At 45.1% G+C, this 26665-nt stretch overlaps 1 protein-coding gene across 2 annotated transcripts in view; it reads right to left on the bottom strand.

The window, feature by feature from the left end:
- Positions 1 to 7279: 7279 nt before the first annotated feature.
- The window catches only part of EPO (erythropoietin), a 457580-nt gene continuing 438194 nt past the window's right edge, over positions 7280 to 26665 (bottom strand). For both annotated transcript variants that reach the window (XM_085638048.1, XM_085638047.1), the window contains one exon: positions 7280 to 7954. In XM_085638048.1, coding sequence (XP_085494174.1) covers positions 7814 to 7954 — 141 coding nt within the window. In that variant the 3' untranslated portion in view covers positions 7280 to 7813. The remainder of the gene's footprint in view (positions 7955 to 26665) is intronic.

Genomic DNA, 26665 nt, shown 5'->3' with positions numbered 1-26665 from the left:
TCGCCGGGTAGCCGGCCGCAGAGGAGGGCGCCCGAGGCGTGTGCGCGCGGGCAGCCAGCGGGACACCACGGACAGACCCGCGCGGCACGCAGCCAGGCGCCCCGGGACAGGCCCGGGGCGGACCGGTCACCAGGCCCCTCTTCTCGGGGGGCCAGGCACGCCGGCGGCGTACCTCCGCGGCACGACCCGGCCAGGGACCCTGCCAACGGGTGATCGGGGGTCTGACCTTGTGGGGGGACGAAGGGGAAGCGGAGCTCACCCTGCGACGGCCCCAGCCGCGTCCCGGGGAAGCCCATCCCGGGCCTTTGGGAGTGCCGCAGGCCGGGGGACGGGGCCCAGGGCCGGAGCCCCCGACCCAGTGCCCGGCCGGGCCCCTGGACCCAGCCGGGGCTCCCAGGACCTCAGGTGCAGGGGAAGCCTCCCTGGGCCCTCTGGACCCCGTCCCGGGGAACCTGCCATGCGGCAGGAACCAGGACGGTGCCCGGGGTGGGGAGGCTTCCATCCCCGGGGCCCCCAGGGGCCCGGACGGAGCTCCTGAACCCAGACGAGCGAGGGGAGGCTCGACAGAACCAGGACTGGGGCGGCATCCGGTCCCGTCCAGCTGCCGGCTGAGGACCAAGGGGGGTCCCAGAGTACCCTGTCCCTAGTAATCCGGAGGAAGGCTACCCCCCTTTCTTGAAACCCGCGCGCTCCGAGTGACGGAGGGGACCCTAGGGGCGAACGCACCCGGCCTCCTTGAGCCCTGGTTGGGATACGGGAGGCAAATGGACCCTCATCGGGACTTCCAGGCCGGCCCGGCCATCTGGCCCCCCTTATTGGAAAGCATTGCGTGCGACCAGATGGCAGAGGGTAAAGGAGCGACCAGATGGCCGTCAACTGAAAGGACTCCCGTCTGCCCTCCCAGAGCCGAGCCATAGCGGTAGGGCTCCTGCCTGCCCACCCACGCAGGGCTCCGGGGTCTCTGCTTCCCGGGGGGCTCGGTGACCCCGGCTGGGCCTCAGGCACTTGGAGGACCACCGGAGCTCTCGGGCCCGGGTGAGGACTGCCCAGGGCACCGTGGAGCCCGTCCGCGGGCCGGAGGAGGGAGCCCCGGACGCCTGGGAGGATGTTGCCCGGGCATAGCCCATCTGGTCCCCGGCAAAGAACCACCAGCCCCGGAGGGGTGTTCCGACATACCCTGCCCCTACTAATCCAGAGGAAGGCTACCCACCTTTCTTGTAACCCGCGCGCTTCGAGTGACGGAGGGGACCCTAGGCGCGGATGCGCCCAACCTCCTGGAGCCCTGACTGGCATCCGGGAGTCAAATGAGCCCTCATCGGGACTTCCAGGCTGGCCCGCCCATCTGGTCGCCCCATTGGAAAGCATTGCGCGCGACCAGATGGCCGAAGGGAGAGGTGCAACCAGATGGCCGGGACTGAAAGGACTCCCATCTGTCCAACCCCGAGCCTTCGCGCTAGGGTTCCCGCCTGCCCACGCAGGGCTAGGGGGTTGCAGGGCACGGGGCCTGCAGGGCACGGGGCCTGCAGGGCTTGGGGGGCTGCAGGGCTCGGGAGATGTAGGGCTCCGGGCCTGCAGGGCTCCAGGGCTGCAGGGCTCTGGGGCTGCAGGGCTCCGGGGCTGCAGGGCTCCGGGGCTGGAGGGCTTCAGGGCTCGGGGGGCTCGTAGACCCCACGCTGGGCCTCAGGCACGGGAGGAGCTCCTGGGGCCCGGACTCCCGGGGGACCCATGGATCCTGTCCCGGGCACTTTGCCCCGCCTCCGGCTGGAGGAGGGAGCACCGGACGTCCCAGGGAAGAGTCGTCCGGGCTTAGCCTATCTGGTCCCCGCCTGAGAACCGCCATCCCCAGGAGGGGCGTCCCGGCATAACCTGTCCCTAGTAATCCGGAGGAAGGCTACCCACCTTTCTGGTAAACCGTGCGCACCGAGTGACGGAGGGGACCCTAGGCCCGGACGCAGCCGACCTCATGGAGCCCTGCCTGGGATCGGGGAGGCAAATGAGCCCCCATCGGGACTTCCAGGGCAGCCCGGCCATCTGGTCGCCCCATTGGAAAGCATTGCGTGCGACCAGATGGCCGAGGGAAAGGTGTGACCAGATGGCCGGGACCGAAAGGACTCCCAGCTTCCCACACCGAGCCATAGCGGTAGGGCTCCCGCCTGCCATTGCAGGGCTCCGGGGCTCTGCACCAGGGACTCTTGTCCCAGGCAGATGGACACTTGGCAGGCCGCAGGACGTGGGCTCCCAGGTCCTGACCGAAAATCAGGAGGCCCGGGGCTGGTCCCTGCTTCTCAACGCAGCCAGGCCGGGGAGATCGGGGAGCCTGCCCAAGCACGAGGGACCCCAGTCCCGGGCACACGGTCACTCAGGTTGTGCGCTCGTTTTCCACAATTTCTTTCAAAATTCCGCAAAGTGGCATTACGCAAATTCCGCCCAGCCCTATCCTTATCTAGAGGGCATTCAGAAGATAGAGTTAAATAATTTCTTTGAGACCCTTGCTACCTGGACTGGGCTGGACAGGACATCCTTGTTACCCTGAACTCCAACATTCTAGCTGTGAGCCATCGTGGCCTCTTCCTCATGCTGATTACCCTTTATCCCAGAGCAGCGGCTAGATCTAGGAGCACCCTTTATCCCAAAGCAGTGGCTCGGCACTTCATCCAAACATCTTCACACCACACCTTGTTGACAAACTATCTCTTGCTTGATATATGTTGACAGTAGAGGCTTTAGGTGTTCTATGTGCCCGATACCTGTGTATAACAGTTGCCTGCCAGAGCAGGTGGGCCTCTTTGGTTCCTGGTGTAAGATCTGTTTTTTTGACCCTTGACAGATATAAGTACTGCATAACTTGCTATATGTAATTTCCTTGGCAAAAAAAGTGTTCAAGTGTAATTAGCTGTTATTTCTACTGCATCTCTTCGGATCAGTGTTCTCTGTATTGAGTCACTGTGTTAGGAACACTCATTAAAGGATTTCAGAATAAATAGACACCGATTTCCTTCAGGGCCACTCATAAGACCTTAACCTGATTTTTACCTTTATTATATTTCATAATTTTCTACCTGTTATTGAATGTTTAAATTCTTGACCTAAAAAACTGTTTTCTTGGTAGTTAATATTTCTACCACGTGGTACCTCGATTAAGAATGTTTATTGGACCAGTCCCAGATGCAAACATGGAGATTTTCTGCTAGAAGAGTTGTTTTTCCCAATAGTCCATGATTTGGCTAACCACAGGCCAAAAGAAAAACAGTTTATTTAAATCTGCCATTACCGTGATGTTGCCCCCCTGAAAATTAGATGCTTTGCATTAGTCATTTGAATTTCAAAGTAGTTAACCTATCTTTTTCACATCTGCTGTCTGAGTTAAAAGAAATAGGTTGCTGGTCTTAAAAAATAATGCCACCTCTATCTCAACTAGGAAGAAGGTTAATGTACTGCCCTCTGCAGGCAATATCAATATACTCAAACAGTAAAGCGAATAATCTGTGTCTGACATCATGCCAACTTGTCCAAGTATAAAACACAAAGGCAGATAGATGTATTGAGAAGATAAAGTTCTGAAAATTAGAAATGAAGGCTCACTCAGTCTGTGCTACACAAGACCCCTCTGTCTATGATTCTATTTGGATATAACTTTCTTTGAAACTTTCTTAATCTTCTCCAGAATGATAATAGGTCGAAATTCAATAAGACAAAACCTTTATTTACCAGTCGGAATGGATGGGCCTTTCTCCTCCTAGATGAAACGTTAACTTTGTTTATTTTTCCAGCGAGACTATGGTGTGATTGAGGAACTAGGCAAGCAGGTTGTTTGTTATGAGTGAATGTCCTATTGTGCTTCCTAAGCCGAACAAGGTTAAACTAAAGTGCCTCACTTAAATGGGTTATAGAAGAAAATCCTCTCTTTTATAGATGAAGTGCTAAACCAGTAGAAGAATCCACCACTGGAATCTAATCTGTCAAAATTAACGTGAATGGAGGGAATTATATTGCTGGATTCTCCACTGGATTTAGCACATTGTCGAGAAAGGATTTTCAGTTTCCACCCAAATCTCAATCAGACCCTCACCTGTAATATTAGAAAATTCAATTAGTCAGTATTATCAACAAAACTGAAATAATATTGAGAGGAATCCGCAACTTTCTTTTGCAGAAGTCCCCCAATTTCGAAATTTAGCGACTATTTTGGGGCCAATCTACCATTTGGATGTTGAATCCTGAAATCCGATTCATAAAACATTGTGATTTTTAACTTGAAATTGATTTGTCTATCTATGGGCTTTTAACTTTTAGTTCATTATTTTACATTCTAAAGCAATATTATTAAGCACTGAGCCACGATTAATGTTTTCTGTGACCTTCAAGGGCCTTAACTACGCCTCTATCCAATTTATTACTGAGAAGACTTTCCAAGCTGGACAAGAAACAAACTTTGCTCTTCTGTTCAATACAGCCGGTTTGCAGAAACAGCACAGACTCTCTGCCCTGAGCACATCGTTTTATCAGCCATCTCAGGCCAATCCCTGTGCTGCTCTCATAGCATGAGAGCTGCGCGGGGATTGAACAGGGAGTCTGTCCCAGTGTCTGCTGGGGCCAGGATGAACACGGAGGTGCAATGCGGGAGGCGGACGGCAGCTTGAGGTAAGTTCCTTTTTTAAATAACAATTAATATGAACCCCCTCCTGCGCTCCCTCTACCTACCCTTTCAAAATGAAGGGTAGAGGCTATACTCCAGGGTTAGACAAACACAAGAAAAGGAAGGAAGTCCACCGAATAAGAAGCAAGCAAACGAGTGACAAGAAAGCCAACTAACAGTAAGTAACGGCTGGCTGTCTGCCTAGTGAGATTTTGGTATGGTCCACAAGAGGTTTTTTGCAAATAGCTACTAAAAGCTGTCTGTATGAGAGACCTAAAAACAGTGAAAAATTGTACACTGCCCAAGTCACTCCTAAGATCTGCCTGACTTGTGAATCTGTACCTGGTGGTGTCAAAGACTAATGTGCCAGAGGGGAAGTAACAATTGCTTTTTATAAATAACATTAATATGAAAGCGACTTTGAAAGATGCTTAAACACCAAATTCTACTAAAGGGATTGTGACATCAAAGTCTATGCCAGGATTGGCACTGACATTTTTACAGCATTTCTTTTTTTATAAAAGTTAACCACACTATTATAGCTGTGCCTTTCCCTTTTGTGGTTGTGATTTGATTAGTTATGACATTCAATGATTGAGAACCAAAGAAGATGAAGTGCTCACATGTTCCTTTTCACAGTATTACACCTGAGCCAAAAACAGCCATATAGTGCCTCACAACCCTCCAACTCCCTCCAGTTGATAGGTAATGTTTGTGTCTTACAATTCGTTTTTTTTTGCCTGTACATGTTACAATAGTAGTTGCAAGTAGCAGTTTAATTAGAGTGTCCCTCTGCAGGTGTTATGGTCTGGTGACGTTTCAGGAATTTCCAGAGTCTATGATTGAGCTGTAGTTAGCAAAGGACGTTGTTTTAAAATGCTTACATTTGCACACGTGGCAAAGCAAACATTGGGGAATAATAAAAAAAGCATTTGCAATGCAATAGATCTCACATTTACGCGAGTTTGAGCTATTGGGATTGTAAATGACAATGCCTTTTATTTATGTTTCAGTTTTTAAAACATTAATAAAAGGCATTGTCCTTTACGTATGTATGTATATGTATGCATAACATCAACAAAGATGTTGCTTTGGATAGGTTGGGGATGACCTTTGTCTGCTATATAATATTCCATCAAGCTTCCTATCCAATATATTTGTGTTTTATGTAGCATGCAGCTTTTAGGCTGCTTTTTACCCCTTGTAGCCTTGTCAGCAACCGGAAAACGAAAAGACACAGTATAGCAAGCAGTGTGGGTGCAGTTGAGTTGTGACGTCACTGTTGCCTTATCTCCAAAGTATTTTTGCGCCTAGCTGTAATTAATAAATGTATCCCATAAAGGACGACAGAATACTGTTAAATGGACACGCTTTTGCCTTCAGACCCTTTCCAGCCCCTCGCCTAGTGTCGTATTCTTGGTTTCATGGGAAGGACTAGATGGAGCCTTTGAAGTAGAGAGAGCAGATCATTTGAATGAATAAACAAATAAACAATGTTCTCCTCGTGCTGTACATTCTTGGCTCAGGTGCAAAAAAGCCCCTCGTGCTGCTGTGAGGGGATGCCAGGACATATATTTAGGTGCGAGAGGCTTCCACTAACGGTGGTATTGACTTACGAGAGGAGGTATGTGGCTCGACCTGGTGCCTCTCCTCAGAGCTGCTTGAAATCCACTGCAGCCAATCGGATTTCTTGTTTGCCCCTCTCTATTTCATAGAGCCTACATCTGGTGCAGTGGAGTAAAAATAGAAGTGAGGAGCAGCCTGCGAATTTCTTGCACACTTGGTGCTGGTGGAAGAGGCTAAGCGTTCAGAAGTGAAAGCCTGTTTGTTCCCTCTGTGTGTGCTATCGCCTTGTGACACTGCAGAAGCAGCAATTCCTTCCCAGTCTGTAAACACATGGGTCTGTAAACACATGGGGGCAGTCCTGGGCGTGAGATTTCCTTGGTGCAAACAGAAAGGGAAACCAGCTGAAGCAGGTCATGTTGTGCCTGCTGCAAGAAACTCATTAAACAAAATAGTGCTTCCAGACTAAGCAACACGTATCGTGTAACAAGCGAAGTAAAGGGGCCAATCGCCATGGGAGGTAACAAATGAAGACAAGGTGGTACTAAGGCGGGACTAACAAGCCTGTTACTGAACCAGAAGCCTGCATTTAGGAAGGACAAAGACAGAAGCCAATGATAAATATGGATGGCGAGTGGGCGGGGCTTCTCCTCCGAACTTTACTACAGCAGATCCCCAGAGTAGCGCATGCGTGCTGACTCAGGCTCGACCTAAAAATGACATTCAATGGCTTTTTCTTTTGGAGACTCAGAGAATTCCTCAGATCATGATCACTCTACGATCAGAGTATTGGGACAGGTTTTCTAGGTAGTCAGCTAGTGACATTGTTGCATGTATGTGAGAATATCGAGGACACAAATATCATGACCAAAATATTGACAACAAAAATACCATGAAAGTATGCATAGGTAAGTATAGATTTGCTATTCTTAACTCCAAATGTACGTACCCTAAACAATTTTGTTTTAGAGCAGATGCTGCTCAGTCCCAAAGATGTCACAGGACTTTGGCATAGGCAGAGGTGCAACCTTCCCCATACACATACATATATGTCTTGAAGCAGTGAAGGCAGGACCGAATACCTTTCCTGTCTTTATTTTTTTACTTTAGATGTTTGAAGATACAAACAAAGCTAGGTATAAAACAGCCTCCAAACAGAATGCTGTGTGTCCATTCATTTTCAACAAACTTTCTTCCTTCATATATATGATAAATAGATACATTACTGTACAGGTATTAAATTAATATCAAATATAAACTCTGTCGGTGAATTGCCTGCAGCACATACACTTTACATTGCTTTGCATTCTTTTAAGAGTCCTTCAAATAAGGCATTGCAGCAAGAACGCAGAATATTTCCGTCATATTGTCTGTAGCCCCAAAACAAGAAGACAGATGAGAGTCCCTACACCAGAGATGCTTCCAGTCCTTCAGCCCCTGATGGTTCAGCCATTGAATTAGCAAGTTCAGGAAAAATGAAACATGGATGAAGCAGGCGTCGTCCTGGGTCCTTTTCCCTTTGTGGTTTGGAGTGAAGTAGCGGGCTGTCACCATCTAGGCTTTAACCTGCCTTGGTTTTATCTTTGCCTTTTTCTGTATTGGTTTTTAGGGATATCACCTGTCATCTTGTTTGCATGCTTCGGTGACAAAGAGCTTGATTTTGCCTCGCAAAAAGTTTGAGTAAACGAGGAAGAGCCTCCTCAAAGTCCTTACTGTCAACGACGTTTGCAGAGAGCTGGAACTGGTCAGTTCTTCCTTCGAAAAGAAAAGACGGAAATATATTAAAGCTCAAACCATTCTAGACTGTCTTTTCTTGGTCTCGTCTCTTTCTGAATTTCTGTTTCTATATGCATTCACTTTTTTCTGTGTATGCCGAACGGAAATACTATACCAAGGTAAAATCAAATGATACATATAAACTTTGTGGCAGACAATAGACTTTTTGGAGACAGGGTGAGGATTGGGATTTTGTAAAATGATCTATGAGCTTTCATTTTGTCTGCTATTTGAGCATGTAAAATACTTGTTTCGCACTATGCAAAACGAAAAATCCGGTTTTATTGGACACCTGCCAGAAAGCAGTGTGGAGTTAGCTATTACTGCATGCCTGTAGGGGACGACTCCATAAGAACATAATACAGTAGGACAATCATTGAAAACATTGGGGGTCAGCTTGTTTCTTGTAAAATATAGTTATTAAGACCTATTTGAATCTTTCCCATCTCATTTTAACATTTTTGAACTCTACCTATAGCTACAGAGGCCTAAGCGCCTAAGACCTCTAGGTCAACTATCACCCTCCCCGGCACAATTAGACACATGCATCCACAAAATAGAACATTCAAAGGTACAACATGGACACTCAGGTGTTCTCTGCCAAGTCAACCGTTTTCCATGATCCAACAAACATTGCATGTGAAAGATGCAACACATACCTTCGGGTTTCAACTCACAACACAAGGGCAATACACTGGGGCAGCACAACAATATGATGCTATCATAGCTCTTATGTGTGGTGGCAGCTCATAGCCACTGTGCTACAGAATTCAGTTGCCTAGGACTGTGTAGAAATGCATGAGGCACCTCACAGTGCTGTGAGGCCATACCAGTGAGCAGCAGCACCACGTGATTACCGCACAGTCAAATTAGTCATGGGCCTCGGGTCCCCTACAGCTGACCCAAAGCCTGGGTAGACCATCTGAGTGTAACATTCCATCTCCAACTCTTGAGCAGTGACTGCTAACAACAGGAATTCTTGAATGTTTTGCATATACTTTAAATATAGCTTCCCAGTGTACATGGTAACCACTTCACTCCCTAGCTCCCCCGGCTTTCTTAAGTAAAACAGACAAATACTAGCAGGAAGCAAAGACAGCACATATACAAACTGGAAATAATTAATAATTTAACAATTTGATTACAAGCTTGTAAAGCACTCTATGTAGAAACAGGTGATAGAGCGCCATGTGATTCTGAGATTTGTAGGGGTGCATCATATTCACCGTTAGTCAGCACCCGCATATTAATCAACATAGAGTAAGATTTGCCATAGAAATGTGTTGCTATAATCGTCGAATATAGGAGTGTTGGAAATCATATTAACGTTTTATGAGATTTAAAGTTGTAGGTTATCGTGAATGTATTCAGTATAATGCAGATGATTAGTTTCACAATTAATGTAATAGATTAAACGTGTGCTATGTTAGAATTAAAATTGTAGGTTGTTCATTCATATGATGTTAATGTCGAATTAATGCTTAGGATGTGATTTTGTAGTGTGTTTAATTTTGTAAGGCCTAATCGCATATACACGATAGAAGAGAAGGTCTGTTTGTTTCTTATATTAGTTATATTTTGTAGGGCGACAGGGATTTCTTGGTTAAGGCTTGAGTTGCAGTGAAATGTAAAACTTAAAGATGCGAAGAGTCTTTCTTTTCGTTCCCATGTTTCTGTTGCAGGTGCAAGGACATTTAGCTCATTAGTGAGAATAAGTCTTTGTTTTAGGAGTTGAGATACGGTGTGGAGCCAACAGGGGAGTGCATTGGAATGTGCAACTGTAACTCTTAGTATGGAAGGTACCTGGGACCCAAGGTCAAGTTAACGGACGATGGAAGATGGACAGCTCGGGATGGAAATTTACCGGAGGAAGACCTGGCTGAAGAGGTGTGCCGAATGGCGTGTTCTACGATTTTGGGATTTCGTATTAGGGACAGTGCCCCGGGGGTTGAGCAGATGAGGATTAGGCGGGAAGCTAGAATGAGCATCTTAGATCGAGCTCTCACTAAGTGAAGACTTCTTAGGGAGTTTCACTTCTGACACCTTCTTCATGATTCTCTTGCCTGGGTGGGAATGCTAAGTAGGGATGCCACTTTAGAATAGTGTAGGGACAGAAATGTTTTGACTAATGATTCCCAGTATAGACGTCAGTATTACAATTTTCTACTTGATGCTTTTAGAAGCTGTAATTCTTTTTATTTTTAGTCGTATGAGAGTTCTTCGTAGGTTGGCGTTTGTATTAGTGCCCATTTATCTTCTGTGCCTTGTATTGAGGTGCCTTTATGTCCAGCTGTTTTTACTCATAATAAAATCTCGAAAACTTTAGATTCTGAGTCATCTGTCTTTTATGATGTCAAATTGCGGTAGATATGTTTTGATAATTGTGTTTACTCCCTCTACGCTATTTGGCAAGTAAAAAGATCCTGTCGACCTGAGATGGTTCTTGCAGATAATTGGATAGACAAGAATCCGGCCTTATCACAGGCATTGGCAATGTCAATGGGTCTAGCCTATGAATTAAACTGTCTTTTGTGTCATTGATGGGTTTAGGCACCTAATGAGTAATCATACATGCACTCTGTCACTCACCTTTGCACTCATTTATTAATGTATCCATCCGCTGACTCCTTCCTACATTCATCCTCTGAATCAATCGCAATAAAAGACACTAACTCAACAACATATGCAAGATAAAATAAAAGATTACAAACAAAAGAAGAAAGCATGCTGTCATCTAAACACAGAAGGCTTATGATTGCATATGATAACAATAACAAAACTAAACATAGAAGAGAATGTTTGTTTTAGATTGGCATTGTAAATAGTCTATAGTTGTTTTAAAGGTCCAACTTGGCCGCCACATTTAAAACCAATGTTTTGACCATGTTGGACTAGTAAAACAATGAAACACTATGAACAACAGCATTACATAATAGTCTCATGGTTTACAGCAAGTAGCCATTTGGGATGCGGGCCGCTGAAGATCAAATTAGCATCAAGCAAGCCAATTGTCAGCAATGTATGGAGTCCTATAGTATTGTCTTAAAAACATTAAAATAAAGAGAGAAGCAGCATAATAGAAGGCAAACTGTAATAAGAAGAATATTTTAAACTAAAGGTCTGTCCACCCAGCCTTGACACTGAAGCGTTCTCATTTTCAGGTGCCATGTGATCAGAAAATCCTGTCATTCACAGGGCAAGAGAGCCAATAATTGATGTGTCCTGAACCATTAATCCATGCAGTATGCTGTAGAAACAGCTGTAAATGACACCGAGACAGACTAATGACAGCGGATATTTGGTCCAAAGATCCTATATATGAATATAAGGATTATTTAATGATGTTGCTTAATTACAAGATCATGGCAGACAGCTAACAAGAGTTTATAGCATGAATAAACTGCACATTTTCTATCCCTGGGGCTTGTATTCGGAGGGAGCCAACAGCAGCATTCTTCTTTACAAAGTTAATCTGTGACACTTCATGAAAAAAATAACTATCTGTAGGCTTTAATAAAGATAAATAACAATGCCCCTTTAAGTGCCTATTAACTTTAACTTATACTTATGTGAGTACTAATGTGTTCCTCATAACGTTTCATAAGAAACATATCTAATGTATGGCATCAGGAATATTTTTTCCTAGTGAACCAATTAGGACTGAATCTGTTATCATTGGATTGTCACCAAAACCACCTGAGGCCTCCTCTACTAAGTTTAAGCTTTCTCACAAAGCAACCATCAGGCATACAGTCATAAAGTTACATAGTATACAGAATTACAGCTGGAAAAACAAAATACTATATTTTTTAAGAAGGCCTAACAAGGATTCTGAGGAAGTATTCTATATCCACGGTTTGTCAGAGGGAGTACCCAGCACCAAAACGCTTGCCTGCTATGGGAATATGTTAGGTTCCATGTAACAAATTAACTCTTTGTAGGCTTCAATACAGAGTAATAACAATCTATCCTTAATGCCTAGTGACTTTAGCATATGGTTTTCACAATCAATATGTCAGACCCACTGAGTTTATCATAACTTTTCATCCTCTCTGAGGAGAGTCTATACTGATAATCATAAACACTGAATAGTCCGCTCCATTGCGGGGATCCCATAGCACTTCTTTACAATATAAATTCTAAAGTGTAGATGTTCTTCATTCTTCAGCAAGGCAAGGATAAGCACTTGATTTATTAAAATGGTTTGCAGCCAATAAATGAGGCTACATTGGCCAATTGCTTTAATTTTCATTTAAAAAGGGTTAATATATCATTAAAAAGCCAGGAAATAGCAGGATATGTTTTTTGTGTCCTTATAAATCTAATTCACAAACCTTTTTAAAATGGTGAAGAAAGGAAGAGAACAATGTAGACTTATAGACTGCAGCTCTGCTAAAGTAATGTAACACTCGACAAAAAAAAGAAACATAACAGATCTGCATAAAACAGAAAAAATGGCAGGAGAGGGAGCTATAGGATGATTAATTGCCACAGTCTGGCGAGACCTGATTTATTTTGATGTGGTAGTGAGCCAGGATTTGATGTTGTGCGGTGCTTAATTTGAGCTACTCATTGCAGGTGAGACCCACAGGCACCGAATTTTAGGGACCTGCAATTGTTTTTCCTCAACAGACTATGATCCAGACCAAGGGAGAGAAAAACACAAAATGGGGGGAGAAGTAAGAAGAGAAAGATGGAAAGCCAGTTACAAATGAAAAAAACAGGGATGAAAAAGAACCTGCAAGAGTGAGTTAATGGGGCAGGGTTTGCCTGGTACACCAGAAACTCCCACAATGGGACATTGCTCAGAAACTACATATCTTGGTGTTTATGTCACTCCTCAGATGCAAAACAGTACTAAACTAAACTATGAAGCGCTATTGAACGATACAGCTAAAAAGCTTAATAAATGGCATAAGCTTCCAATTAGTATTATTGGACGATGTAATATTGTTAAAATGACTATTCTTCCTAGGTTTCTATACTTATTTAAATCTATTCCTATGAAACTTCCGAATTTGTTTTTCAAGAAACTAGATGGTATAATAGGCAGTTTTATTTGGGGGTACAGGCAGGCACGACGGGCTATTTCATTTTTAAAATATCTATTCAGCCAAGGGGGTTTAGCACTTCCTGATTTTAAATTATACTATTGGGCTTCATTTACAAGTAGATTTCGTAGTCTTTAATACAACAAGGACCAAGAGTTTAGCCATAGGTGATTGTTAAATCAAAACTCTAGTAGATTTCTTTATCGAATACAAGACCCCAACTACTTTAAGAGGGTACGATTTAAGACCTTGAGGAGCATAGCCATGGTCTGGCGGGACATATCTAACACATACTCTGTGCCGATTTATTTTACTAAGTTTCCGCTTTGAGATAATCCATCTCTTCCAGATATATTTCGGGATAGCATAGCTAAACACTGGGCTAGTCTCGGGAGAGATAAATTGGAGGATTTATATGACTTGGAGGGCTTTCGTACTTTTCAAGACTTGAAAAATACCTTTTCTATACCATGACAGCATTACTTTAAGTATCTCCAATTTAGGGATTATCTGATGAGATCACAAGGAATTAGGGCGGTGGATTCTCACCAATTACTGACCTTCTTTCATGAAACCGATCAGGGAAAATTAATCGGCGCTGCATACCAAATATATAGCCAGGAAAGATTGGATCCGATTGATCTTTTGGCTAAGAAGTGGAGCGCTATTCTTACAGAGGAGATATATGGTACAGCCCTTGAGACAGCACTATCTACAGTAAAGGAGGCAGTGGGGTCTGTTAATTTGAGGCTCCAACAATTCAAAACTATAACTATGTTATATTATACACCTGATAAAGTACTCAGGTGGGGACAAACGGCCACTCAACAGTTAAGCAATAGGACAAGCTGTCCTAAATGTGGGGAATATGGAGTAAATATTGTTCATATGTTTGCTGAGTGCCCTATGTTAGTGATTTTCTGGCAAGAGGTTTTGAAGGTGTTAAGAAATCGACTGGGACTGGGATTGGAGACAGCTTTCACTACAACCGAGATAATGTTTGTTTATAGAGATAATGATGATAGAGCAATGAGAGCTTTAATAACTATAGTTATAAAATCTGCAAGATTAGCTATAGCCCAGGCATGGATCTCTCCAACGCCATGTAATGTAATGCAGTGGTGGGGTATTTTTACGGAAATCTTTGAAAGGGAAAAAGCTCTGGCTAGGGTTAGAGGCCTTAAGGTACTACGGAAATGTAATACTATCTGGTATAGTATGATTCAGGAATAAGGTGCTAAATATTTTCATGTTCTGTTTTTCTACTGCCTATTATTTAGTTAAAGCGATACCAAAGGGGATGATGGACGGAGCGTTTGAGCTAATCAAACTCTCACCCCCAGTCAGCTGATCTAGGTTTAATCCATCATCATTCTTTATCTCACTCCACCACCCCAGTTCAGACATGGCCATATGCAAATCAGTCTGACCCTGTGCCTCATGGGAACAGTCCAGCCCGAACTGCCAAGCCATGTCTTCCCTGGACCGGAAACAAGCATCCTGGGACCGGTGTCGGGTTCATAACCCTCATCAGCCAGGCTATCTTGAATCCAGTGGCAAAGTGAGCAAGGGACCCACGTCTGGGCATACCCTGCCAACTTAGGGCGAACAAAGCGATACCAAAGGGGATGATGGACGGAGCGCTTGAGCTAATCAAACACTCACCCCCAGTCAACTGATCTGGGTTTAATACATCATCATTCTTTAGCTCACTCCACCACCCCAGTTCAGACATGGCCATATGCAAATCAGTCTGACCCTGTGCCTCATGGGAACAGTCCAGCCCGAACTGCCAAGCCATGTCTTCCCTGGACCGGAAACAAGCATCCTGGGACCAGTTTCGGGTTCATAACCCTCATCAGCCAGGCTATCTTGAATCCAGTGGCAAAGTGAGCAAGGGACCCACGTCTGGGCATACCCTGCCAACTTAGGGCGAACAAATGAATGTATGACATTGTTCTGCATTCTGTCCATCAACAGTTATTTTGTATTATTTAGTTAAAACATTTTTTATTTGATTTATGTATTATTGTGGTGTCATTATTATCTCCCTAGAAAAATGAAATGTAAATGAAAGAGCATGTATCAGGCTATTGTTATTGTATGGATATATTGAGTTTGAATCCTTTACAAAATAAAAATAAATTTTAAAAAAAGGAATCAACTTGCAGTGGCTGCTCCCTTTGTATTCGACATCCCGATCTTCGATAGCGCCAGCCGCAGACTTCTGAGTAAAAATGCAGGCCCCTGCACCTATTGTTTTACAAATTAAGCACTGTTGTGGAGGAAGGCAATATTTATTTGTTTATTATCTTTAATGTAGGGGCGGGACATTCCACAGCCTAGCTGAGGCGAAGGTAAAGGTCCAATCGCTAAAAATCAGTGTGGATCTTGTGAATTCAAAATTTGCATATGGGTGCAGAGCAGGACAACATAAGGGGTGAACGCCATTGGAAGATATATGCCAGCAATTCCAGGACTAATTTGCAACCACTGTCAGAAACAAATGTATGATGTTACAATGCAAACAATTATAACGCATGCCTTTACAACACTGTTTTTACAGCGCAACTACCATTACAACGCATGATTTTGCAACGCGTGCCATTACAATGCATTTTTAGAAACTAACATTACAACGCACAATACTTTTGGGGCAACAGTGGGGTAAGTGTTGGATATTGTAGGGGTAAAAATTACTATTCCCACTCCAGTGAGTGCAACAGTAGGGTAAGTGTTGATAGTGTAGGGGTAAAAATTACTATTCCCACTCCAGTGAGTGCAACAGTAGAGTAAGTGTTGGATAGTGTAGGGGTAATAATACTATCCCCATGTACCCCAAAACCCATACCCACCCTAAAACTAAAAGATCCCCATTACTTACCTTATAATGCGTTGCAATGACATGCGTTGTAATGGTATGCATTGTAATGGCATGTGTTGTAGTGACATGGGTTGTAATGGCAAGCGTTGTAATGGCATGCGATGTAAAGGCAGTTGCGTTGTAACAGCTGCGTTGTAAAGGTAGTGCGTTGTAAGACTGCGTTATAATGGTTGTTTCCCATCAGAAACCAGCTTATGTAACACAAATGACACTGAGTGAGAAAGTGCCTTTAATTTCTCTTTAGTAGCTCGTTCATCCTGTGCTTTCTATGTTGGCGGAAATTGTGAATTAAGTCATTCTGTGCCCTGATTTTATGTTTCTGACATAGCCTGGTTTTTGATTTTCAAATCCTGATCACCCTATCAAAGCGTCGTCTTCAATAGCAAGTGTGCCATGAGCCACAATGTGCATGGAAAATGGGACAATTATATCTAGTTTAAAAAAAACGAATTGGTATGCAATTGGCCTCTTACACCCTGGGCCCCAGTGCCACAGCACCTGTTACACCAATGTTAGCTGTGCCCACCCAAGCTCAAAAACTTCCTTAGCAGAGTTCACATTTTAACTTTTCAGCAAAATCTACACGAGCAATCCATGTGAGTGAATAGGCGCCCATTCTTTACAAATTTGGGCCCCACTCAATCACAATCGCACTCTGCCTCCTTTCCGGGTTCTAATGTATGCAAACTGCAGCAATAACGTTACCTTAGCCGGCCCCTCCCACCATGCCTGCTTCTTTAAAAACAGTGATTTCTTCAAAAAGGCATTCAGCGAGGGCAGGTAACCACAGCGGGTGGGGCCCTGTCATGCCTGCTGCAGTTTCTCCCCTCCCGGAGACAGAGAGCCACCTTCTGGAAGCGGGTTGGAAACCGGTATTACAGGTACACCCAAAGATGTGGATGTCACCGTTATTTCTGAGTGCAGGCGCCTTCTCCCCTCCCTGAGCTGGTTTATAGTCCCCCTCCTATCACTTGTCCTGAAGTCAGGTCTCTTCCTGCTGTCAGGGACCCTGCACGCGAGAGGTCTGGCCATCTACACAGCTGCGATAAATAACAGGACGCTGCAAACCGTAAACCCAAGGAAACGAAGCACGCACTAAACACAGAATTATAAATCAGGGTAAAGAAAGAAAGAACGTAAAAGAAAAAAATGCGAATTCGAACGGAAAACGAGAGGAGACATCAAAAGAGGTGAAAGGAGAATATACAAGCATTTACAATGCAATAGGTCTCGCAATTGCGAGTTTTTAACCTATTGGCATTGTAAAAGTTTAAAAAACAGAAAGAGCGCGTTGTCCCTGAAGCGGGCGCAGCGCTCAGTATTTAAGTTAAAAAATTATATAAAACCGAGTGTGGGTTCCCTGAAGCGGGCGCTTTGCCCAGTATTAAAGTTAAAAAGCATCAGCATCAAACTTTTTAAAATAAAATTTAAATTGAGCACGGTGTCCCTAAAGCGGGCGCCGCGCTCAGCATGCAAATACAACAACAAATGCAGCCGCCATTGTCCCCATTAGTATCAATAAACAAAATAGTGCTCACCCACTACATAAAGCATACCTTGTAACAAGCCAAGTAAATGATCCAGTCCTTATGGGCGGTAACAAATGGTGACAAGGCGGTACCCAGGAGGGACTAACAAACCTCATCGACGGATAAGACGACGACGGCCGCCTCCATCCCGTCTACAAAGATTGCACCATCATCGAAACTCTCGCCGACGCTACTGCCATCCGTGATGGCCCCATCCAAGATCTCGATGACGAATCCGTTGGCGCCCGTCCCGCCGCCGATGACTCCGACGACCGCCCTGTCGACTACAGTCCCATCGATGATGATTCCATCTACGAGGGTCAAAACTTCAACACAGGTATCAAGACACAATACATACATTGCTCTGAGCATGACACTGTTGACACCACCATCGGTGAGGATCAAAATCACAAAGATGACCAAGAACAGATTTCGTCCTGAGGTTACTTCGCCCAGCAAAGTGTCACCTTTGCCTCCAAGCCATTTACTGGACCTTGAAGAGTCCGACGACGACGGTCCTTTCGGATCAGCGCACAGCCCTTCCGAGCTACACGTAAAATGCCAAGAAGAAGAAGATGAGGACTTTGATGAAGAAAGAGGGTATTATCATGCTCAAAGGCATTATGAGCCCTTCAGATACTGCCCTGATCATCCACCTAGATAGGAGGACTTTCCAATGCCTAGTTCCTTAGTCCAGGATCTTCAAGCTACGCTCTCAGACTACAGGAAAAGTTTCACACAACCTTGTCATGAGCAACAGGTGACACCATCACATCCTGTGTCTCCTGTTAATCCAGTACTTATTCCTCCTCCTGCCACTCCTAGGATTACGTCTGCTTCCAATATAGCAGCACCACTGAGAAACAATCGATCGTCATCTGATGACGAAACAGAAGAAGGCGAGCTTCCTGAGCCTCAGCCTCCACTAGATGACTGGGATGATTATGTCATACCCACACCATCCCCTACCTCCTCAAGCCCCAGTCGACTCACCTCTAGAGGACATCAGAGGTTTTCATAACCTCATGGAAAGAGGAGCAACCAGGTTCCACCTCCTTATATCAGTCAAACATTCCTAATGTTTAATCTATGATTTCAAGGAACAGACAAGAAAGTCAGTTCAGGCTATACCCATTATCGACTACGTCTGGCAAGAGGGTTTGAAAATAATGAGAAATCCTGCCATGGTGGCAGCTGTCGTGCCTCGTATCGACAAAAAATACAGAGCACCAGAGGATTCCTCACAGGACTCCCCAAACCCGACTCAGTCATTATTTCTCAGGCTGCACAGCGTTGATCCAAAAACCCGTCCGCTCAAATATTGCCGCCACTGGACAAAGAGGGGCTTTGATTAGACAACAACAGCAAAAGGTTCTCCACCATGTCTGCCATCACAGTTCGCGCAGCTAACTCCCTGGCTATTCTGGGCCGCTATGACCAGCAAATGTGGTCAGATATCAGTTCCATCATTTACTTCATTCCGGAAGACAGAAGACCTGAAGCCAAGAAGATCTTACAGGAGGGCGAAAGCGCCTTTCCTGAGATCATAGATTGAGCCATGGACATTGCCTCCACAGGCTTCAGTCAACTGGCATGTGCAGCTGTTTTAAGGCGCCAGGGATGGCTCCAAGCGACCTCTTTTAGACCTGAAGTTCAATCCAAGATATTTGACATGACCTATGATGGCAAGACACTGTTCGGCAAGCACATTGACGGTGCTCTTCTTGCTATTAAAACAGATATTGACACAGCTGTGAGAAGTTGGCCTGGTACATGCTGACCACTAATTAAAGTGGGCACATTGTACCAGTTCAAACAACCCTTATTGATGATTAAGTTAAAGACAACCTTTATAGAAAGCTATCCTACTGGAAGCTGTGGAGAGCAGCCTTCAGGATAAGTCTCAAAGGAATGTAAAGCAGCTTGTTTTACCAGGTCAGAACCTCCTGAATGACCAAATGAAAGGAGAACCACAGAAGAGATATATAAAATATATGTATTTATTACTAAACACTCTCTACTAACCTCTTTATGAGATTAATCACAAAGCACACAATATTAAATCACTAGAACGGCAGTAAAAAGCACTATACATAGCGGGCTCCAGGGGGAGACCGAACCATATACTAAGAAAGTGGTATAACAACCACGACTTAACTAGACACAGTGCCTAGAGCACGTAGAATCGCTGGGACCCCAAGGAGCCACCCAAAGTAGTAACACAGGGGACCCACGGAGGACGAGTGCAGTGTGAGAACACAGGCGCGAGCTCCGTACAACCCTATGGGAAAGTCTCGATTGGAAAATTACAGTTTAGGGACACTTCGGAGAGGACTTCAAGCAAACCCTTTGGAACATAGAAGGTTCTATGGCCAGCACCCTTGTGAGTACTGAGGTACCCGTGTTACCTATCCCAGAGGAGCCGGGTGCATAGTGGTCAAGTGGTGTCAGAAACCCTCAGTGTTTTCAATGGCGTGATGCGAAGAAGTGCTGCTGCCGGGAAGATGAAAAGTGTCCGGTGGAATCCAAGCCTGAATCCGAGGTGAGAAGAACCTGAAAGCAGAGGGGACAGAGTCTAGGTCACTTCAGAGTGACCAGGGGCTCAGTAGACGAATGCCCACCAATGTCGGGTGCTTCAGGTGAGAAGATAGGATGCTTGACTCTGCAGACACGGGGACCAGGAGACGTCGACGACGACCAAAGTCTGGAGGTGAGCTGTCCCACGAAGGATGTTGAGTGCTGGAGGGTCAGTGTCCGGATCGAACACCAACAAGCCTTGGTACCTGCAACCCACACGTGCAGAGGAAACAAGCTAATGTGAGGACCAGCAAGGTACTGGGGACTCTCCAAGCAATGGAGAGTCAGGGCATGTCTGGAGCATCCAGTAAAGCCCAAGGAAAGTCAAAGTTACCTTCACAGGGACCCACAGGCCAACCGACCAGGGATCACGAAGGGACCTTGAGCTGAATCACGAAATACCAGCCCACGGAACACTTGTGGAGTGTAGGCCGGGAATCTTAGGTAGAAATACTGCTCGGGTCAGGACTACATGTAGCCCAAAGCACAGCCTCAGGGGTCGCCAAAAAGCATATGCTGCTGCAAAAGAGCACGATGCACAGGGGTTCGGATTGCACGGTCCCCACGAGGGATACTGGTCTCAGAATTGCTGAGAGGTCAGATCAACCTCAGGGACACTCAGGAACCTACCTCCTGTGTTGCAGAAATCTTCCCTTCAGGAGCTCGGGAGATGCAAACCAGTCAGATGCGTTTATGTGCCTTCTGCTGCAGGGGAGGAACTCCTTTACTCCAAGGGAGATTCTTCAGTCGTCCAGCGAAGTGCAGATCATCGAAGTCCTTGGTTTCTGTAGCAGAGTTTAGTCCAGGTAAAATCTAAAGTCCTGTAGTCAGCGTTCCTACTTTATACCCAAGGAAGGGGTGGGACAAACTCTGAGGACCCACCAATGGGAGGGTCAGGACAGAGTGATGGCTACACCCATTTCCTTTGTCCAGTTTCGCGCCAGAGCAGGAGCAAATAGCTCCTGCAACCAGTTTGAACTGGGCTATGCACAGGGACACCAAATGTGCACCCAGCACAGACTTTCAAACACTCTCAGAGTGCACCCACCCAGCCCCAATACACTAAATCCTGTCTGGGAGGTGGTCACACAATTCCCTGTGACAGGAAACCTATTGTCAAGCCTTCCCCTGCTCGAGCTCGGCTCAGCAGGAAGAGGGCAGACTTGTGTCTGTGGCTGCCAGCATCCATTTTGTGATGCCCAGGTCGAGAAAGCTGGTACCGGGTGTACCGGTGTTTCACATAAGTCTCTCTAGAAGGGTGGAATCATACCTTCTACACCAGTTACTGGTGTGGAGGTATGATTCCAAGGTGTTTGGCACCAAACACGACATGTTTCTAAGCAGCCATTTTAAAGTTAGCATTTACCGCGAGGTTATAATGCCCTTAAATATATATGGTTGGCTGCATCACAAACAACCCCGGAAAATAGGTTCCGAAGGCTGCAGAGGGGCTCTGTTTATGCAGGGGCACCCTCTCACATAAAACCTAGCACCCTGCCTTCAGGATTGATAAGGCCTGCCATACGGTTGACTGATAGGTTTATATGTATAGTGATTTAGGATAGATATAGTGAACCTATATCTAAGTAAGGGGTGCATGCATCACCTTACACAGGCTGCAGTAGCAGACCTGAGGTGTCAGTTTGAATGGTCTCTCAGGGATGGCATAATACATGCTGCATCCCCTGGGAGGCCTCTGGGGTACCTATGCCCTGGGTACATGGTGTACCATATACTAGGGACTGATGAGGTTACCCCAGTATCCAATCTGCAGTGTACCTAAAGTACATGCAGTCAATTTAGAGGAGAAAGCAGCTAGGCTGGGGTCCTGGATAGCAGGATCCCAGTCAGTCTAAGTCGAAAACAGTGATACATCAGCAAAAAGTGGGGGTAACTATAAAAAGCAGATCCTACTTTCCTACAACAGCCAAATCCCTCAGCACCCTCCAGTACAGGACGTTGCCCTTTCGAGGGGTGTGGGCTGTGATTTCTCAACTACAGAGGTGGCTACCAATGTTCCCACCAATATCAGTCCTCCAGCCACAATACAGACCTGCGTATCTACAACAATCATATTGTCAACCATCCACAGCGAATTACACCAAGCAATTCCAATACAGAAGGGACACAGGTCGTAAGCAGTGACCTCAGCTGGTACCAGCGACACCTTTTTTTTCTCACCTTGTAGGTGTGAATATCTCCAATTACCTCCATCATTGGGAGCCATAACCTCAGATAGATGGGCTTTAGACCTAGTCACCTATGGCCACAACCTGGAGCTTACGGAAAGACCATCAGATACTCCCCCAAGGGGAGCGCACCCCCCTCGTCTTCACTTATTACGAAAATAAACCTTCATAATGCTTGACAAGGGAGCAATAGAGAAAGTTCCTCTTGCCCAAAATCCATCTTCCTACCCTACAAGCCTTTTTATAATAGGATACTCGTTGTTGGTCCGTAAGGACAATACGACCAGCATGTATTATAACAACAAACAAGTAGGTATCGAATCTCTAACAAACTCTCTCATGAAGCCCAAGAGCTTTTGAGTTGGCTCACAACAAATCCCTGAAGGCCGAGCACGTGTCCGCAGTACTCAGCACCAAGCAGACACTCTCAGCTGGGCCAAAGACAGTTGCCACAAGAGCTTGACAAAATATTCTCGATCTAGGGGAAGCCAGCACTGGATCTCTTCACAACGAACAGCAACACCAAATGCCTGTTCTATGACAGTCCATATCCCCTCCCAGGGATCTCAACAAGACGAGGCAGAACACTGTCTCCTGATCTTGATTGCCCCCCAAGTGATGCAGGCAGCCCTGGTTTACGGAGCTCATCCTCTAGACAGAGACCAGTTCCATTTGCCTGACACCAACACAAACACTCCTGACAACGAACCAGGGTCAAATAATACACCCGGATCCAGCCTATCCACTTGCATGCATGGCTCCTGACTTCTATGGGTTTTGAGACTTGAAGATTACTCAAGAATGCAGGGATATTATATCCGAAGCAAAGGTGGAAGGCACAAATAAAACCTTGATATTTAAAATGGAAAAGATTCTGTTCCTGGAGTCAACAAAATTACTTACACCAGTTTGTAGTTTCTCCTGAACAGATTTTGCCTTATCTCCTCTCGCTGGCCAAGTCAGGCCTTGTACATGCTTCAGTCAAAGTTCACCTTGCCACAATTACAAGATACAGACGCTTTACACAGACTCTATGTCTCTGCTCAACTAGAGTCGAATTTGTTTTTAATGAAAGCACTGTTCAGAGCTTTCCCACTAGTGCGAGCTCCTCCACCAGAATAGCATCTCAATTTTGTTCTCTCACAACTGATAAAACATCCTTTCGAGCCCATTCACAAGGCGGATCTAAAATTTCTCACATTTAAAGTTGCCCTGTGACTCGCTCTCATGTCCACGAGAAGGGTCATTGAAATGCAGGCCTTTACACAGGGAGTCTTTTCTACGTTCCTCTGAAGAGTTTGTACTTCTCAGAACACATCCAAAATTAATTCCCGATGTTCCTTCTCAATTTCATCTCAACAAAACTATAATACTTCGGACTGTTTTACTCAATCCAGCCACACCGGCTGAAAGGGCTCTCCATATCTTGGACATTAAACGATGTCTCAAATTTTACCTACACCGAACAAAGAATATTTGCAAAACAGATCAAATACTTGTCTCTTATTGACAATCTCGTCAAGGGACTGCAGTAACAAAAGCAACAATAGTACAATTTATTTTGCTACGATCCAGTTTTGCCACTCTAAAGCAGGCAAACCTTTAACAACAAAAGCTAAAGTGAATTCTACTCGAGTAGTATCTGCTCTGTTTGCAGGCGTTCTACTGGAAAAGATAATATGTGCTGCAACTTGGAAGACCGTCCATACGTTCATGGAGAACTACTGCCTGGAATCCACACAGTGCAGTGACACAGCCGTAGGCCAAGTCGTGTTACGCCATCTCTTTCAATATGGTGAGCCTCTTTTATAGAGGTGTTTGTTTATATTGAATTCAGGTGTATTTCAGCCTGTTTATCACTGCTTGGTTATTCCATGCATGTTTAATTATCTATGGGTTATAGCTATTAAGACTTACAATTTCAAGATATGCCTCTGCATATACAGTTCTATATGCAATGTATATTTTGTTTAAACCACTATAAAGATGCATTACATTTTACCCACCATCTTCTAAGGGTACTCTAATTACCTACAATACTGCTTGCTATTCAGATTCAAGCATGTGAAACTATACTGGAAAATAAAATAAATTACTTACCTGTAACTGCAGTTATCCAGTATTGTTATCTTTCATAGATTGACATGCGGCCCATCCTCCTCCCCTGAGAGGCTCCCCTTATGCCTAGGGATATTTGCTTGAAAATCTGAGGGACTCTGTCTATCTTGGGAAGGTTCTAGAGGGTGCTAGCACCTGATTAGTCATAGTTCAAGCTTGGTCCTTTTTTTAAAAAGGACACAGATAGGCTACTAAACTGATGGCTTACTGCCATTACAGCCTATGATAGTTGTACTTACTGCTTTACTATTGTACCGTGGAACTCCCACTTTGAAAACAGGGAATGATTCAAGCATGGGAATCTATGAAAGATACCAATACTGGATAACTGCAGGTACAGGTAAGTAACTTATCTTTGTAGGCAGAATTGGTGAAGGAAAATACTATCTCTCCTAAGAGGTCCTAACAAGGATTTTCACAGAGCAAACCGTCTTTACCCATGGTTTGTCACGTGGGGTGACCATCACCAAAACCCTTGCTTACTATAGTAATCTGCGAGATTCTATGTAACAAAATACCTATCTGTAGGCTTTAATATAAAGTAATAATAATCTACACTTAAATGCCTATTGACTCTAACTTATGCTTTTCACAATAAATATGCCATGCCTAGGGCATTTCATTGTAGACAGATCTGGTCTCTAGCCATGATCATTGGCTTGCCACCCTAACCAACTCAGTCCTGCTATAGCAAGTATAAGCTTTGCCATAAGCAAAAAAATGCAATACAAGCAGTCTTTTTAGTGGAAGCATATAAGTTAGGCCCAATCAAATCCTTTACTCAGGGAACCAACTTGTGGGTGGAGCTTAAGCGCCTCTCTCAGTAGTACTCTAAAAGCTCTTATTTGTTGATAAGATCTGGCACCAGCTGCACTGTCAAGCCAGACATAAAAATCCATGTACATTAGTGTAGCCATGGACATCCCATACAGCTGTCAAACACAAAACTGCACTCTGAGGTTTAAATCTGATGATAGAAGGGGAGGGTGCTGAGAGTCCTCCGATCTGTGCTGCTGTCTGGGAAAACCACATACATTTTTTAGTTATCTCAGACACTTTACCAGCGTTAGAATGCCGTGTATGCACCCAAAAGTTAAAGCTCAGGAAGCCATATTGCTGCTGGCTTAGGCAGCTGGATAGATAAACAAAACAATCTCAGCAGCATGGAAGGGAAGCTCACATTACCCAGGTTAGACTATATTCTTAATAGCACAGCCAGGAAGAGTGGCAAATATTTTACAATATTTAACGGTCTGACTTTCCACAAGGAAATTCATGTGTGCATCAGCCTGATATATATAAAATCTGAATACATTTTAAACATCTAAAAAATTTATTTTGATAAGTACACAAGCACGGAGCCTGTTTAAACAAGCATTTGCAATGCAATCAGTCTCGCCTTTGGGACCTTATATGTATTTAGCTATGCAGCACATTAGCCTGGGTGCTGAAACATCTACTGTTCTCAAACATGGAGGGAAAGTAAGCACCAAACTGTGTGACACGACAGGTATGGAAATGCAAGGAGAGAAATACTGCCATTCAGCGGAAAATAGTATTGTCCAAAGCCCTGTTTTTAATATAAAAGCAGCCCCTTCGGTGGTCATATCACTGAAAATACAAGATTTGAAAAATATATTATTGTCTACGGGTGCTCGTTGAATACAAATTTCTATGGCCTGGAATCTAGGGAAGACTAAAGTGATTCTGGTATTTTACTGACCTCTGCTGCTTGGTTTCTATCAAGAATCAGGTATGGGGGGGAGGAGCCTAGCGCTTGACCAAGATGGCCGCGTGAGCTTTGAGCTCCCGAGACCCTCGTGCCCTCCGTCGACTATCCTGTCTCTAATCCTGTCTGTATGCATAGCATCGTGCAGATGACTTGTCAGGGAGGCGATTGATGCTACCCGAGGTCGGATCGCCCACCGGGAACCGGAGTTACGCATGGCGGAGGATTGAGGCCTATCTCCGAGGGATGCCAGGGGCTAGAGTTGGCAAGATGCCCGACCTCTAATTGAACAACAGCGGCCAGGCGAGGTGTGAACTACCGGACGGAGGTCCCCATCCTTTCACTTTCACTTTCTCGCCCTTTGTTTGCCCTGCCCAGGGAGTGCTCTTGGCTGCTTTATTATCATTTGGACGCTCTGCACGCTACTCTGGCGGCCCATCGCAGGACTGAGGACTCCTGATTCCTTTCGCTGAGAGAGGGCCGTCCTGTTTGAACCGACCTGCTTGAACCAACCATGTCGGGCAAAGCAGAGGTGGATCGGCTGAAGCCTAAGGCCACCAGGCGGGGAGCCTATACTCAAGCCAATAATAAGGACCGCTATGCCCAGCAGAAG

Source organism: Triturus cristatus, chromosome 12, assembly GCF_964204655.1.
Source record: "Triturus cristatus chromosome 12, aTriCri1.1, whole genome shotgun sequence".
Taxonomy (NCBI): domain Eukaryota; kingdom Metazoa; phylum Chordata; class Amphibia; order Caudata; family Salamandridae; genus Triturus; species Triturus cristatus.
This window is presented reverse-complemented; position numbering and strand designations above follow the sequence as displayed.